The sequence below is a fragment of the Phoca vitulina genome, unplaced genomic scaffold (genome assembly GCF_004348235.1).
Source record: "Phoca vitulina isolate PV1807 unplaced genomic scaffold, GSC_HSeal_1.0 scaffold1, whole genome shotgun sequence".
In the NCBI taxonomy this organism is placed as follows: domain Eukaryota; kingdom Metazoa; phylum Chordata; class Mammalia; order Carnivora; family Phocidae; genus Phoca; species Phoca vitulina.
Window position 1 is genome coordinate 47,508,361 of NW_022589704.1, and position 17,975 is coordinate 47,526,335.

Sequence of the window (17,975 nt, forward strand, 5' to 3'; positions counted from 1 at the left end):
CACTCTCTATCTCTTTCTCTCTTTCTGTATTTCTCTCTTTCTCTTTTTCTTCTTTCTCTTTGACTGGGAGACTTTTCTTAATTGAGAGGGATGAATCCTTTGTTGAAACAGACTCCGTAAAATTTTGGCGGACTTCTTGAATTACATGTGATATTGTATCATTTGGGAGACTTTGGCGTTTTGAATAATCTGATTCTGGAGAATGATATATTTCTAAAACATCGTCATAAATGTTTTCAATGACATTTTGAACATATTCATAATTTAAGTATTGTTCCTCATTTATACCTGTTTGAGATGGAGAGTCTTTTCCAACCTTTTTTTTTGGCTTTTGGTTAACTGTTTTCAAAATATTTTCTGTTGTGGTCCCTGTATTTCTCACTTTGGATGTCAAAGATAACTGAAAGGGGTTGTCTTCCTTTTTTAATGTATTTTCTCTTGTTTTGTCAATCTTCTTTTCATTGTTTATTTCAAAATTTGGTCCAAGTATTTCCTCCTCATATACTATAACATCAGTAGCTACTGGAGATTGTGTGTGTACCTTATTACCTTGTCTCTTCTCATCTTTTGAAGCTGATATGCTTTTCTTCTCAATTTCATCATTTTTAAGAGTTACCCTCAAATCTGGTTCCTGCCTATCTTTACTTTTCACACTAGTAGTTGGAGAACTAACTCCTGATACATTCCCATATTTGTTAATTGAAATTTCCATTTTATTTTCTGTCTCTTTCTTTTCATTTGCTACACTTGCAGCTGGCACTGATAACATGTTAATTACATTGCTTTTCATAATTCTAGTTATAGAGGTAAATTTTGGACCTTGGATGTCACCTTTTTTCATTGATGTTCCTTCAGTTTTGAAACTTTTCTTTTTACTTATTGCACCACTGTCTATTTCCAAAGTGTCCAACACATTTTTCTGGCCTGTGGTTACAGAAGTGTGTTTATATGATTGTTTTGGTAAAGCAAGTTCATTCCGTTTCAAGCATCTGTTTATCTGTGTAGAGGTTTGCTGTGGTAGGTGCTGAACCCTTTGGGTGATGTTATCCGGATTTAGAAATGAAAAGAAGGTGGAAGACCAGTCTCCTGAAAAAAGTGGTTGGATCTTAAAAGCAGAGATTGCCTTCTGAGCTAAAGCAGCAATCATTTCTGTCACAATGTTACTCTTATCATCCTGAATATCACTAGAGCCATATTTTCCTATGAACTGATCATACACAAAATTGGATATCTTGTCAACTGTTTCTTTATCAATTGGTGGAAAAGAAAACATTTCCTCAGCATTTGGTAGAACTTTAATTTTACTTTTCCTAAACTCTGCTATCAGAGAGTTTGCAAATTTTATAGCTAAGCCCACAATGTCTGGCTCTAGGATTTCTTTTTTCTTAGAATCTTCAGTAATACTTGGAAGAGAATAGAATTTATGAACAAGGTCAACGATTACATCTTCCAGAAATGTAGCTGAATATAGAGAAGGCTGTGTCTTTTCTTTACCAGGTTTACTAAGTACAGGCATATGCCCATAATCAGATACCTCACTGGAAGATGATTCTTCTCTATGTAAAAATGGCTGCAGATGATGATCCATGATTTCCTTCATGATGAATCCAGCTATTTTACTGAGGAATGAGCCTCCTTTTTTGTCTGCACCTTTCTGTACTTCAGCTTGAAATTCAGATTTTTTCAAAATATTATTACATATAGAATCAACCAAATTCTCAATCATTTCTAATTGCATACTTTCTGCATTCTCCTCTGCTGTGGCAAGACGGATCTCATGTTCAGAAATTTCTTTGATAATTTCATCTGTCAGCTTTGAAGTTGCATCTACAAACTCACAATCTGATGTAACTTCTTCCTCTTTTAGTTCACTTTCAGTGTTAGGTGAAGGGAAGATATGCACTAGCAGCTTGTAAATCATATCTTCCAAAAGAGAACGAGGCAGCACAGTAATACATGATGGCAAGGTATGGCTATCACTTGTGATGACATTGAGCACATTTCTAATGATATTATCAGCTTGAGGGGAAGAATAGGAAGAAGACACTAATTCTCCTGAAACTAATGATTGCACCTGATAGTCATAAATTTCCTCTAATAGCAAATGATATATTTTTCTTCCAAAACCAACAGTGTCACTTTGTATAGCCTTGTATACTTGAATCAGAGATTTATATTCATCTAAAATTTTTTCATAAATAAGGTTGACTGTTTTTTGAACAATTTCTTTATATCCTTCTGAAAAACACATATCATCAAAGTTATCTGCAACTAAAATCTCTGATGTGGTAAACTCCTGGACAATTGAATTTACTAATGTTGTAACAATGCTGGTAATTTTGGCTTTTACTGTATCTGGGTTTTCAGCAGACAAGAAATTATGTGAGAATGCATAAAGGAGTTTACATAAAAGCTCAGAAATTACTTCCTCCAAAAAGAAAGCTGAATTCACAATGAAAGACAACTCTCTTTGTTTAGGATCTATTGCTTTCTGTTTATATGTTTGATCAACTGCTGATGAAACAGGAGTTTTATCAGGAGTTTTATCTCCAGATAAAAATGACTGAAGATGGTGGTTAAAGATTTCTTTTATTATAAAACTTGCTATTTTTGAAACAGGTATGTTACTTATACCTTTTTTATCTTTTGTAAGAGATTGGTATAGATTCGAATATGAAAGATCAGCATAAATGGACTCAACCATAGACTGGATATCTTTTTCTGAAATTATACTTTGTTTTTCATTTCCATGTTTAATAATACATATTGCATGTTTTGAAATTATTGACATAATTTCATTTATCAGTTTTATGACTGTATTACTTAGGTCTGATTGAGAAGTATCTAGATGTTCTGTTCTGGGGGACAACGGACTCATCTGAGATATAAGCTGAGTGACAATTTTTTCCAAATCAGTATGTGATAACATGGTAGTATATATTGTTGATGCCTGCCTTTGAAATCTTGATTTGGTAATGTTACATTGAACTCTCTTCATCAAAACATTAGTATTGAGTTTGGAGTGTGACTTAAAAGGAAGCTTTCCTATAAGGTTTGGATGAATTTGGAAATCAAAAGTTTCAGCAAGGATGATTTTGGTTATCCTTGCAGCTAATGTCTTTGTGTCATTTAGAAAATCTTTATCAGGCATTATTTCCATCTCATATTCTTGCAGAAGTTTGCTGTACACCTTGTCAATAATGTTCTTGACTATATCTCTCTCCACTGGAGGCAAACACAATTGTTCCTCAGCATTTTCTAGAATGCTAACTTCAAATTTTGAGAATTCCTCTGCTATCAAATTTATGAGTTTTTCAGCTTTATCAAACAGTTCATCTTCTGAATCTCTTACTGATTTTGTTTGTACAATGCCTAACACCCTGTGGAATATTTTGCTTAAAACCCCAGAGACTACATCTTCCAAAAAAGTTGAGGAATAAACAGTGGCATAAAACCACTGCTTTCTCTCATCATCAAAATACGTGTATGATGAAGAAGGTAATAGCTTTCCATCCACAAATGGCTGAAGATGTTGTTGACAGATATGTTTAATGATAAACCCTGCTATTCTATCAATAAGAATATCATTACTACTTGTGATATTTTGCTCAACTGGTTCTTGAGACTCAGAGTTTTGTGAAATATTTTTGAATACTGAGTCAACGAGATGCTGAACATCACCTTCTGAATAAACAAACTTGGTTTCTTCTTCATTTTTTGAAAATCGAATTTCATGTTGGGAAATTTTCATCCTAATATCACTGATTATCTTTGAAGCAATTTCATTGAAATTCGCTCTTGATATGTCTTTTGGAGTTTCTCTGTCTGGAACAATGCTAGGTGCAGAAGGAAAAATTCTAGATAATAGTACTCTTATCATGTCTTCTAAAAATGTGTATGGCAGCAAGGTGTTATATGGAGATAAACTCTGACTTGGCTTGGTAGATTTATTGATGTTACTAAGAATGTCCTGAACAATATTCTCAGCCATTGAAATAGAATGGGAAGATGACGACAAATCCCCAGAAAAGAGTGGATGAAGAAGGTAATCTGAAATAGCCGCTACAATTAAATTGGTAATATTTTCCACAAAAATATCACTGTCTTCAGACTCTTTATCAACTTCAGGGTCTAGCCCATGCTGCTTTAAAACATTTCTATAAATTGAGGTGACAAGTTCATCCACAATATCCATATTTACAGAGGTGTAAGATTGTTCTTTGCCATCATATAGAAAGTGAATTTTAGACTTGTGAAAATGGTTATTTATTGAGTTTACTATTTTTTGGGTCATATTTTCCAGTTCAATTTCAGTGTTACGCTTTGGACTGAAAATCTTTGATAAAAGTCTGGCAACAATTTCCCCTACAAATGTATCAGGATAAATACCTAAGGGTGATGGTGTCTGGGGTCTGTGTGACTCTGTGACTTCATTGAGAACCCGCTTAACCATATTCGATACTGCATCCAATGGAGTCTTTGGACGAGGTAAACCTTCTCCACACAAAAATGGTTGAAGATGATTTTCAATAATCTCTTGGATAATAAAACTGGCTATTCGGTCAATCATAATTGGGCTTCGGCTAACTATACTTTTCTGTATTGAAACAAGAGAGTCAGACATTTGCACGGTATTACTAAAAACAGAATCCACCATCTTCTGGAGGTTTTTTCCAGTACATAGATATTGATTGTCATATATAGTGAACCAAATTTTATGTTTTGAAATGGCTGATATAACCTTATTTATTATACAGGTAGACATTTCATTGAAATCTGAACTCATGAAATATTTGTTTCCCAAAGAGGAAGCCTTGTTGGGTGAAAGAATGAGTTGAGATAAAAGTCTTCGGATGATATCTTCTAAAAATGAGTGGGACAACATGGTGCTGTAGCCTGTTGAAGACCTAGACTGGGAAGTAAATTTTCTCAGGTTATTTTGAAGTTTCTGCAATATAATTTCAGCTTGGAGAGAGTAATATGAGTTTGGTATGAGCTTTCCTCTGAAGTAAGATGGGAGTTGGTAGTCTAAAATCTCTGACAATATGCCGTTAGTTATTTGTTCTGCTATTGAGGTATTGTCACATGCTAGATTATCATCACAGGTCATTTTCAATTTATATTGCTGTAAAACATCAAAATAAACTGAATCAACAATTCTACTAATGGTTTTTTTATGGATTGGTGGAAAACACAGCCTTTCTTCAACATTCCGTAAAACAGTGACTTGTGCGTTATTAAACTCATTCACTACATTGTTGACAAATATTGTATTCATCTCATAGAGCCAGCCCTCAGTGATGTTTTTGTTTTTGTCCCACAGTGAAATAGAGAGATTAAAAAACAGTTCTGAAATTATTTCCTCCAAAAATGTGGCCGAGTACACACCTGTATTTATATCTCCTGGATATAGCTTATTATGGATGGGTATTGAATCCACATCCTTTGTTCCCTGTCTTTTGAGAGGTGACACAGAAGTGGGATTTACTGAACATTTCTTGCCAAATGCTGCTTGTATTTTGGAGCTAACCCCACTGGGACTATTCAGGGATCCTGTCAAAGCATTACCATCATGACTCATGAATCCTAAAAAGGCTTTACCTTGTCCTAATTCTGTTAATTCTGGCCTGTTTGCATTTATGAAACTAGACTGCATTTTTTTTCTTGCGTACTTCAAAGGCTTGTTTGCAAAAGGTGGGCTTTGGGGGAGTTGTACACTGTGACATAGTTTGTCCATCAATGATTTAACCAAGCTGTGGGAAATAATAGTAAGCATAGAGTCTGATGATAATAAATCTTGATCCATTTCTGCCAGATTTTCTAAAAAGTCTGACATATAATCTCCTTGAAATTGTTCACAGTCCATTGCTCCCTTACAGTAATCAAATTCTTCATCTTCTACACTTTGCAGTGTTTTTAAAAGTTTACATTCTTCTGCTAATATTTCATTGGAAAGAGGGCTATTATCAATAAAAACAGTGTTTGTGCATTTTTCCAAAAGTGTTCTGATAAGTTTCTCACACACGACATTGAGAAGAAAAACTGATTTGGGGGTGAGGCCTAAGTTATTTCCAAGTATGCTGTTACTTTGCTGATCATTTGAGGATGAAAAAAATGTTCCTGCCTTTTTATCAGAATTCATAGCCTCACCTGGATGTTCATCTGGTAAAAATAAATCTAAAACAATATTAAAAACTTTATTGACTACTTCTTTGGATTCACGAGTTTTTAGAGTACCAACCAGATTGTCTAACTGACATGCCAGATAATTTAATTTACTTTTTTGAAGGAGATGATCAATTTGGTAATTAGATGATTCCCAATCTCTGGAGCCTTTCTGTCTTTCCATGGTATTTGTTTCATTGCAAATGGTCACACTATTTCTTCTAAGCATGGAAAATGATTTTTTTCTTCCATTGCTTTCAAGATGATGGTTTATTCCTATTTCTTTGGACATTACATGAATCACTCCTGTTAAGAGATCCTGAAAGAGATTATCAAAGTCAGCAGAAGCTGCTCTTGGGCAGTAAATGTACTTTGTTTTTAAAGGAGACATTTGCTGTGCAATGTCAACCTCTATAATATTACTGTTAAAAAGGATTTCAGTGATGATATCGGAAATACTTAAAGCAAGTTCCCCAATAGAAATTGACCTGCTTTCAAACATTTGAGAATTAATTGAAATAATCTTGTTAAATCCTACATTTTGGCTTTCCAGTGTTTTCTTTTTTTCTCTACTATCTTTGGTGTTACCAGAAATGCTTGAAGTTAAATGGCAAATAATAGACTCAGTGAGATGTTCACAAAATTGATTAAGTGAAGAATCACTGTAGATACTTCTTAGAGGCTGTTTTGATTCACATTTTTTCCTTGACAATGTGGAAATAATAGACACCTTCTCCTCACTGGAAACTGAAAAAAATTACCACTTTTAGCATGCATAAAGAGAAATATGTAAAATTCAACATACTGGTAATTATTTACATATGAATTTCACCTATGGAATATCTCACTAAAGAAAAAAACATAGTCAAGAAAGAAATTGGGTTTTCTTCAGATATTTATTACCCACCTGTGGAATCTTAATTTTAGGCAGAAAGTTGAGAAAATAACCCTGAAGAATTCAAGTCTCTCAGTTAAGTGCTGATATCTCTCTTGCTTAGATGGGTTAGGGACTCTAAGAAGCTGGAAATCTTGGGGCAGAAAAATGATTTCCAAGTTTAATGTTACAATTTAGCTTGTCTGCAGTGATCTCTAGAGAGCTCATGTAATTATTTAAAATTTATTTTTAGTGAAAATAGTTAATGTTAGGTTATCCATTACTTTTTTTTTTTTAAGAATTTATTTATTTATTTATTTGTTTGGGGGTGTGGGAGGAGCAAAGAGAGAGGGACAAGAAGGCTCCACGCTGAGCACAGGGTCAACGGGGGGCTCGATCCCACGACTGTGAGATCATGACCTGGGCCGGAACCAAGAGCCGGACACTTAACCGACTGAGCCACCCAAGCATCCCTCTGTTACTTTTAGGGAGCTACAGAGATGTGTTGCAATAATGACTTGATTGAAATGAAAATGTGCTAAACTCCAGAAGGATAGGTTGCAGTGTCAGTAGTACTTTAACCCCTAGATTTTAGTTTGTCACAACTCTATTCTTTTTTCTATTCAAAAGAGTATTTATTGAAAATCATATACCTCCCTGGGATGGCCAACTTCTTCAAGTTGAAATTTGAAATCAGGTAAAATTGTGGAGATGGGAAACTTTAAGCTGAGCTTTGACTGCTAGGCAGGCTTTGGCTACGTTGAGATGAAGAAAGTGAGGAAAGAGTATTCCAAAAGGAATAAGGAGTAGGAGTAAAATCACTGGAAGGCCCTGAACATGTCTGAAAATAGAGAATAGATTTGATAGCGAAAAGTACCAATGGGATGGAATCATGGATCTTCTCTTGTTTGTTCTGTTTTTCTTTATAATTCTCTAAGTTTAGTTAGGCTATGTTTGGAGAAAGTCTGTTTATGAACTTGAAAATTGCAGACACACAGCTATCCATCTTGAAAGAATGCCAGTTTTAAGGATGAGAAATGACCCCCCTATGCAGGTGGGTAAGACTGGTAGGATATGTTTTCCTGTTTGAATGATTGGCAAGTGATGTATCTGAACTGGTATTATGGCAACTAATTACTGGTAACTGGAATTATTGATCCAGTTCAGGAGTACTATAGCATTATTAGAATATTACCAATAATGAAACTGCCAATAATCAACAGGTTTTGATATATAAAAAATGGTTCTTACATATGATTCAACCTCTTAGAAAAGAGTGAAAATAACTTTGTGAGGATATATTTAGATTTTAAGGAATTTAAGAATACTGGACTACAATCCAAACAAATGGTTAATACCACTGCTCTTATACATTGTGACTAAAGATGGCAAAGACTTCAACTATTCACCTTGAAAAGATGAATCACTAACCTTCAATCAATTAACTGTATATTTGGCATGATTATAGAGAAGTCATGCATAAAAACTTTAAAAACTCTTTGGAGCGTCTATCTCATACTCAACCAAAATCCTCTGCTTTAAAGTAATGCCATTTTCTCTCATCTGTAGTTATGGAAAACTGATCAACAGGCTTGTTCAGATTCAAATCGTTTGAATGTTAAACTTTTTTTTTTGTATCCTGATATGTTAAGAAGTAATTAAATACTCCACTTCCAAGGCTATTTTCAGAAAAAAACAAAAATAAAAACAAAAAATAGTAAATTCAGCTCCTTGGATAGAAGAGCTTTAAAAATATCTATATTTTCTAAGTTATCCCAACTTTTAAAGTAGGTTATTTCTTGCTTACCTCTAGTTTCAAAATTCTTGAAATATGTGACCACGGATGTGGAAATATGTCTTGCTACCAAATGAATTTCCTTTGGACCCAGTTCATGATCAGTAAAAGCAATGACTTTAACTTCCTTCAGAGCCTTTCCATTTGGGGATCTCTTACTTTCCCATTTTTGCAATAAAGAAAAATCTTCTGTGATGGCTTCAGGTTTTTTATTTTCTTCTTCAGGTATACAGCTTATTTTTTTATCCCACATTCCAAGCAAACTTTTCTCCTCATTCTTTTGTCCTCCAGATACTATGGACAAAGGGTTTTGCTTTGATAGGAAAAATGGTTTCATTGTTTCCATGTTTTCATTAATGTGTCGTTGACTTGGAAAACCATAGCTTGACAGCACAGTATTGACAATATTTTCTGCAGCTAAACATATTTTGATTGGGGAAACAGTTGTCTGAATTTGGTTTGGCTCAACTGGTTTTAGAGTTCCATAATGAAATACTCTTGGATTTTCACCTTTTCCTATTTCTATGAATGACATGACTTGCTTTAATGCTGCTTCTGTGGACTCATTTGCTTTCTTAAATAGTTTTTGTAAGACACTGCCTTCAGGGAGAGAGCTATTTCCTTGCATGATTTTGTCAAAATGGCCAAAGTTCGATTCCCTTGGACTGTAGTCTTGTACTTCATTTTTAAAGCATGATGGTATATTTTCTGAATCAAGCCTTTCCATTGGCTCCGAGCTTTTAATTGTATCTTCTACAGAGGCTCTGGCATATGAGGGTAAGTTTGATGAAGCCCTATACTTTTTTTTTGTATTTTCCTCTGAATAACACACAAAACCAGGTACACTGATTTGTGAAGGATTATTCCCAAAACTAACTTCCTTTAACTTTGATGTGGGCATTTTCATATTAGTTGCTAATTCAACCTGATTAACAATATAGGTATTTTCTGCTCCTTGGAACAAAGTTTTGTTTGGAAGGTTATTGATATGAGTACACTGGTCCATCAGTGTGCCAATGATCTCACTTGCTATAACAGTCTCTTTCAATGTGCTAATTGAAGATGGTTCCACTTGGCTTATTTCTTTGTCTAGCTTGTTCTTAATTATACTTAGCATGTCACTGACAATATTAATAGCACATGTAAGTAATTCTGAATGGAATGAGTGAATCTGTAGAAGGGTATTCTCTATGTTTTCCTTGGAAATAATAGTATTTGAATTGGGTTCATCAGAAAACTTTTTCAGTGGTTGTAATTTTGGCAACATCTTTTTGTTTAATAGTCTCTGTTGGAGAGGAAAAAAGTTTTCTATAGGCATTTTCACTATTTCAGAAAACTCATATTTAGAGATATATTTAAACTGCAAGTCTACAAATGACTCTAAAATGTTTAAAACCCTTTCTATAATTTCTTGAACAATTTGGTTGCTGGAGCCCAAAGAAATTTGGTCTACTATATTTGTGTTATATATTGGTACACTGCTGAGGATGTCCTTGATTGGCAAATCATATTTACTTTTAATACTAATATATTCTTTCCTGCTTGCTAGTGTTTCTCTCCTATCTGAGGAGGGCACTTGGGACAAAAAACACAGCTGTAATTTTTCAAATAGCATTTCAACAATTTCCCTTCCAAACATATTAATTTGTGCTTTGGTATCTTCAACTCTAGTAGAAGCTCCTTTGAAATGATTATAGCACCTGCTTTCACAATCCTGAAGTTGTGGCAAATCTAAAAGTGAAAGAGAATATTCTAATTCTTTTGCTTTTATTGGAATTTTAGTCAAAACATTTTCAGCTATCATCATTAGCTTAGACTTTTCATTTTCCATATCATTTGATTCTGCTTGCCATTTGTCAAACATTTTTTTAAATATACCTTCTTTAGGAAAAATCTGTTCGAGCTGTGAAGAAACATTTTCCAAGTAAAAACATGCTTGTGGTTTGGCAAGATACTCTGCATCTGAATTCCCCTGTGAAAGTTTGAGATCTTCCACATGTGAGTATTTTATTGGATAAGCCAAATTGTGGTTACTTGTTGCATATAATCCTTGCAAAACTGTATTAACTATTGTATTTGCTGCCATGATTTGATCGGATGGTAAAGCTTTAACATTTATCATTGCTTTGGTTTGCTTCACCTTTTCAAATTCTTTCACAATTGTTTCCAGGATACTACTTATTATATCCCTGGCATACATTTTTAGTTCTGAAGTGGACAATCTCATTTCCAGTAAGTTTTTGGCATCTCCTGATGATAGTGTGTGTGGCAGCCCAGTGGTAGTCTTGGACTGGCTGTCTTTTGGAGTCTTCTCTCCAGGACCTAATTTGGTCTTGCTTTTGACCTTAGCACCAGTAGGTCCTAGGTGTGACTTTGTTCTAAACTTAGGCAAAGGAATAACTTTTGATCTTGCTTTTAAGCTTGTTTTAAAAACTGGTTTAGGGCTGCCCTTAGAGCTCACTTTAGAACTGTGTGGCTTTACAGGTTGCAGCTCATGAGAACAACTTTCTGGGGACAAAGTCTCTTCTAGATAAATTGAGGCAAAATTTATAATCTTATTAAGAACCATTTGGACTAAATCCTTCCCCACTTGCAATGGTGAATACTGCAAAAATTTGTTTTCTAATAGAGAGACATTTCGACTGCCTGCATGAGAATAAACCTGTGGTATCACATCTCTGGGGGGATTACTTCCTTTTCCTGGTTGTTTAGTTTCTTTGATGCAGCCTGCTTTCTTAGACAAGGTATCGTTGTCAGATGCTTCTACTTTTTTGTTGCTTTCATTTAATGATGTAACAACTATAGAGTACATTTTCCCCAAAACACTTTCAACTATGTCATTTGCTACACTGTTAATCTGTGCTTGAAAGAAGTTTTTTTGCATTATGTCTGATGTTTTAATTTTAGAGTTAGATATTAAGTGGGGGATTTCATTAAATGGAGGCAAATGGCCTATGATTTCCATTATTCTTTGATGCACTTTAGTTAAAACTTCTTCCACTGCGCTGAGCAATGCAGTCTTTTCTTTTTGTTTTGATTCTCTTTTTCTCATAAATATTTCTTCCAAAACAATTCTCTGGCTTTCTTTTTCCAATGTTATTTGGTTTTGTTCCATTGGATATTTTGAAAACCGAGATAATTTGTTTTTTTCCTGCTCTCTTTGTCCCAGTGATATTTCATTTGATACAGTTAGTTGTGAAAATAATTTAGGAATGTCTTTTGAGTAAACACTAATTTCCTTTGCAGATCTTTTATCATCTAAACTCTTTAAAATACTGTTGACAATTCCAGTCACAATGATATTTTCTTGGAATGAAATGTTGTTTGGATATGGATACATCTTTTGAATTTCTAAGTCTAAGTCATTTTTAATAAGTTTCAAAATGGCACTGGCAATGATGTCCGCATATTCCTTAAGACTAGCTCGTGAGAGATGAATTGTGGACCGAAGATTTTCTTTGTAACTTGCAAAAGTGGAATCTGGGAGCTCTTGGCTGAGGATTGTTTTAGTGGATGTTTTCAGGACATTCACATTTGATTCCACTTGGCTTGATTCATGAAAGATGCTATCATCTTGTTTATAATTTTCCAGTTCCAGGCTAGCAATTGACTTTTCTTTAGACTGGAAAGCAAGAGTAATTAAGGAATCTATTCTTTCTGTGGCAAAAGCTTCTAACCGATTGAAAATATTTTTAGTAATGAAGTTAGCATTTTCCTCACATGGGTCAGGAGATTTCTTGGCATCTTCTTTCTCTACTGTAGTTATCTGACAATCATCAGCATAAGCTGATTTCAGACTTCTTGAGGATGGCAAATACTCTGTTTTTCTTTCACTTTTTGACCCCACAAGAGGAGGCTGTTGATATTCTGCTTTTGAAAATATGTCACCAAAGATCAGGGGCAATCTTGCAGAAGTAGGATTTTTTGCATTTATGCTAAGCATGACAGCAGAACTGAGGTTATGAAGAACAATATCCACTATATCATTAGATATCAAAATGACATCTGATTTAGGAACTGAAATTTTTGGAATAATTTTATTTGCATCCTTGATGAATATTTCAGAATTTGCTCCGGAATGTTTCCCAGCTATGCTATATTTCAGAGTGGATGTGGCACATGATAGATTATTTTGATACAGTGTTTTTTCATAAATATCACATAAGATCCCTTCAGTGATATCTTGTATTTGAAACTGAAGCACTTTTCTATATTCAGTCTTATTAAACAGCTTTTTAATAATACCTTCTTGTTGATCTGAATTAATCTCTTTCTCAGAATTGTTTTTGTCACATTTGCCTTTAGATGATACAATATCTAACACTGTGTTAACAACTTGACTTGCAATACTTTCAGAAACCACAATGTTATGAGTTAAGAAAGGACTTTCCCTTTCTTTATCTAATTCATGTTTGATTCCTTGTAAAATTTTTCTAGCCACTTCTGTTGCATATGTATTTAATTTATTCAAAGAGAGTTGACACACTGAGTTGGTCTTTTCTGACGTAATATGATCCACTGAGCAAGAGGACAATTGATCATCAGAATACAAATCTTTGGCTGATAATGCTTTGCTTAAGGCACTTTTATCCTGCTGAATAGGTAAAGCCATTGGAATGGTAAAGTTGATTTGGGGACAAAAGAGAGATTTTACTTTGGAAGTAGCAAAAGTCTCTAAGTTTGTTAATATTGCCTGTACAATATCTTCAACTACATTTACTTTAGCCTGTTTGTCAACATTGAATCTGGACTTAAGAGTACATGGGTTCTTGTCTAGCACAGTAACAGAGGACTTCCCTCCATGGGTGCGTTCATGTAAAGAAACATTTGCTCTACAGGTGATGGTTTTATACCAGTTTTCACTTGCATTTCTTTCCGGCATAGCAGCCAAGTAAAGTTTATGAAATACAGTTCTAACAACATCATCTGCCACTATGATTACATCTGCTTCAGATACTAAAGGACCTATCATTTTATCTATAAATTGAACAGATGTTTGAGGAATTGGCTCACCAACATTGTGAACGATGCCACTTAAATGAGAGTGGGAGAGAGAAAGCACATTTAATTGATTGACCAAAGCATTTTGAAAAATTTCATTCAAAATATTTCTTATAATGGGAACAATTGGAGATTTCTGTGGTTCTTTGAGTTTCACTTCAATTTTGTTTAAGGTTCTTTCTAGAACCCATTGTTTAAGAGAATCTGATTTAGCTTCTTCTCTTAGTAATGTTCTCTCCCCAGTGAATTCTTTCTCTGTATGTGAGACATCTTCTAGAAATGAATCTGATTCAGCTCCTCCAGGAAGAAAATTTCCATAGGTTGGCCTGTATCGATAAGTTTCAATGCCTTCCTTTTCAGATTCAGTTTCATTAAACATATTTGAGGATACTGCATCTAAAATTAAGTTGACTATATTCTTAAGCATTTGTTTCTCAGGTGGTGGGGTATTTACACTTGTCCTCAAATCTAATGAGTTCATATTTAATTCTGTTTGAATAGCTTTCAAAATAGTACTTGATATCTTCTTTGCATTCATGTATAAAGCAGACTGCAATAGTTTCTCATGTGTGTCTGTGAAAATACTGGGACTTTCATATTCCAAGTCTATCTTATTGCTTTCTTCATTTCCATAAGTAATAGAACCCAGAGTTTCTAAATTTCCGTTAGCAAACCCTTCCAGTTTAGCAAAAACCATATTTAGAATATCTGAAGCTAGAGCTTTCAGTTCATTTGGATGTATTTCTTTTGTGCTCCCTGTTTTGGAGGACACGGGAGCAATAGTTTTTTCTTTATTTTTTGTCACCTCTTTATTACCCTCCTGAATCATCCTGGAAACTATGCTGGAGATTATGTTAGTGCATTTGGCCATTTCCTCAATAATTGAAGCAAATGATAGGTTGTCGATATCAAGAGACTCTGAGACTTTAAATCCAGAACTTGCAAAACTGGTATCTATATCAACACTACATAATTTTGCAAGGATGTATTCAAAAATTGTTTTGGAAATGAGCTGAATATTAGACTGCAATGTAGTAGCCATTTCGGGATTTTCATTCTTTTCTCTGTTTAGTTTACTACAAGATGGCTGATGGTGTTGATGGGCTCCTAGGAGCTTACATAACATTTCATACAGTGTTTCCCCAATACTGTCTAACACTTGCAATCTAGCATTGTCTTTGAGATCTTTTCCATTTGCAACACTGTGGAGGGCACATGGAGTAGCCAAATATTTGTGAAAAGATTTTTTATCCTGCCTACTTGGCAAACCATTTTGTTTATCAACATTGTCAGATCCATACGAAGTTGCAGGCTTTGGCTTATCTGAAGGGAGTGATATATTGCGTTGATCATAATGTCCACTTGATAACATTTCACAAATATAAGTTAATAATGGAGATTCCATAATTGAGACAAGAGATTCTAATTTATCAGTGTCAGCAAAAAACCCTTTACCTGTAAGGGATTTGGTATGGTCTATTTCCCTACAGTTTAGGCTTCTCTTACTGAGTTCTAGTTCATTCTGGATAGCATGCAAAACAATGTTTACCACTTTAGTTGTGTAAGTACTAAGTTGAGATTGTAATGAAGATTGCTCCACAACTGAAGGTTTGAAGCCCATTTGCAATTTTGGACAAAAGAATGACTTCAGCCTTTTAAACACTGTATTAATGATCTTATCAGTAATGTCATCTATAGGTTGAGGTTCACTTTTTTCAGATTTTAACACAGAAGGTTTTGCAGGATCTACATTGAATGAAGATAAATATTTCACTTTCTTTTCACTGTCAAACCATACTTTTAATGACTTTTTATTTGGTGCTTCTTTGACCGGGTGTGGAGTATCAGAACTACCTAGAGAAGTTTGAACTGATGATGAAATGGAACCTTTGGTGATATTGGGAATGCAGCTTGAAGCCTTATGAAGTATATTTAACAAAGCATCTGTTATTTCTTGAGCCACTGCACTAATTTCTGACACAGAGAACATCTGGTCCATCCATTCTTGATGTGACAGTCCTTGAGATTTTTCTGACACAAGAACTGAAGCTTCTTTGCCAGTTTTATTGTCTAAGTGACCAGGCGGAACAGAAGAGAGGTCCTTGAGCATTTCTGTTAAAATACTTTTAACTATGTTTTCTGAAGCCTTTTGTATGTGATGCTTTTGATCTTGGCTGAAAATCAAAATGTCTCTATTCAAACAGGGTTTTCCCTTTAAAATTTCTTTATTATTAAAAGATGGTAGCTCAGTCTTTAATCCCCCATCACAAAATGCAACTTTGCTTCTTCCAGAAGCAGCATTTGCAGGTGGTTTACTATTTCTTTTATATTCAAAACTGGTGTTTCCTTTTGTAAACCAATTCTCAGGAACTTGTTTCTGTGATTTTGGCTTTTCACCTTTGAAAGATGAATCAAGCACATTTTTCACAATTTTGTCTATTTCTTCATTATCATCTTCAGAATAAAGGACCATGCCAGGAACATTAATAGGTGGAAATGATCTTGTAGACTTAGGACCATTCGATAATCTAGTGCCAGTAAGTCTGTACTTTTCTTCAGTGTCAGAAAGATTTCTTGGTCTAGAGTGTCTGCATTTTTGAACATCTGCTTTTACTGGCTCCTGATGTAGCTGAGTGACGATATCATCAAGAAGCTGAAGGAGTACTACTGTTTCTTCAGATGCAGTAAGTCTCTCGTTATTAAGTTCAGTTTGTACATATTCTAGTATAGTGCTGATTGCTTCCTCTATATATCCAACCAAAGAGGACTGGGAAAAAATATTTGACATTAAATTTTGTATTTGATCTTTAACAATTAAATCAGCTGCATCAGGTTCAGGACCACATTTCTTTTTGTTGTCTCTTTTGAGGGACATGTATGTTGGGTCTGTCGTAGGTTGCTGATCAGAAAGTTTAATTGCATCTTCAAGATAAGGAAGTTCATTTTGCTTACAAGATGCAAGAGTCATCAGCTTTTCTAAAATGGCATGTACCATATCCTCAGCAATATCACACATGGGTTCCAAATTATAAGGCAGTGAAGCTTTTAAAGATTTTCCATTTGATGGACTGAGATATTCTTTACTGGGTGGTAAGCTTGGTTTAATGTCAACTGGCAGATCTTCTTGTGAAAATATCTCAACACATTTTTTCTCAACTGCAGACTGTAGCTTCTCGAGCATACTCTCCACAATCTCTGAAGCTGCTGAGCAGATATCAACATTGGAAAGCAAGTCTCCTTTTTCAGGTTCACTTTGGTCAACAAAAACTTCAGCAGTAACAGAAGAAATAGAAGGAATGGCCTGCGTTAAATCAGACATTATTTCTTGAAAAATACTTTCTAAAATCAATTCAGTTTCCCCTTTTAAGTGACATTTAAAGTTAACAAAAACATTCTTTAAATTCTTCATTTCATTCATGGCTTTGGCTTTTTGATCAGGAAACAGTGGACTCTCTAAGCCATCTGTTTCAGTGGTGGCATCCTTAGATTTTTTTGTGCCTGTTTCAAATGATGCTAAAAGGTGACTATCAGATTTACAAGTTCTGAGCTTAGGATATGCATATGTCATACTGGTTTTATTATATTTGAGTTCAGGTGATACAGCTTGTCCTTCCACGTGATATGTTTTACCCACAGTTGTTCTTTCCACATGGGCAGAAGGTGGTTTTAAAGGTGTGGTTGGTCGCCTTACTGATAGGTCAACTGTAAATGCACGGGGCTCTCTCCGAAATGTTTTAGTTGTGGCAGATGTGTAGCTTCCATATGTAAACTCTTCACTGCATGTGCTACAGAAACTTGAACTCTCTGAGGAGAGGATGGAGCCATCAGACACTGGATATGCTTTAGTTCGCAACCTGTCTTCATACTTTGTGATGGCTGGGTATAATATACTGGTCACTGTAGCTACGACCCAGGTCATTATATTCTGAATTATACTATTCAGTTCTTCAGAAGTTACCTGGAGAAGAGGCAAGAAGGAATGAAGAGAAACTCATGTAACAACTTATGGTATTCTGGGACAGAGGGTATCATTTAATTTTTTACATCAAACAGTACCTAACTGGATACCATCATATGGGTTATAAAGAGAACACAGTAAAGAATTTATTTAGAATTTCAGATTACTGGGGCGCCTGGGTG

At 34.7% G+C, this 17,975-nt stretch overlaps 1 protein-coding gene across 1 annotated transcript in view; it reads right to left on the reverse strand.

The window, feature by feature from the left end:
* Window positions 1-17,975, reverse strand: part of FSIP2 (fibrous sheath interacting protein 2) — a 107,225-nt gene that overhangs the window by 37,208 nt on the left and 52,042 nt on the right. The window contains exons 16-18 of the mRNA XM_032420585.1: window positions 11,351-17,793; window positions 8,847-11,302; window positions 4-6,912 (exon numbers count right to left, since the gene is read on the reverse strand). Of these exons, the coding sequence (XP_032276476.1) occupies window positions 4-6,912; window positions 8,847-11,302; window positions 11,351-17,793 (15,808 nt within the window). The remainder of the gene's footprint in view (window positions 1-3; window positions 6,913-8,846; window positions 11,303-11,350; window positions 17,794-17,975) is intronic.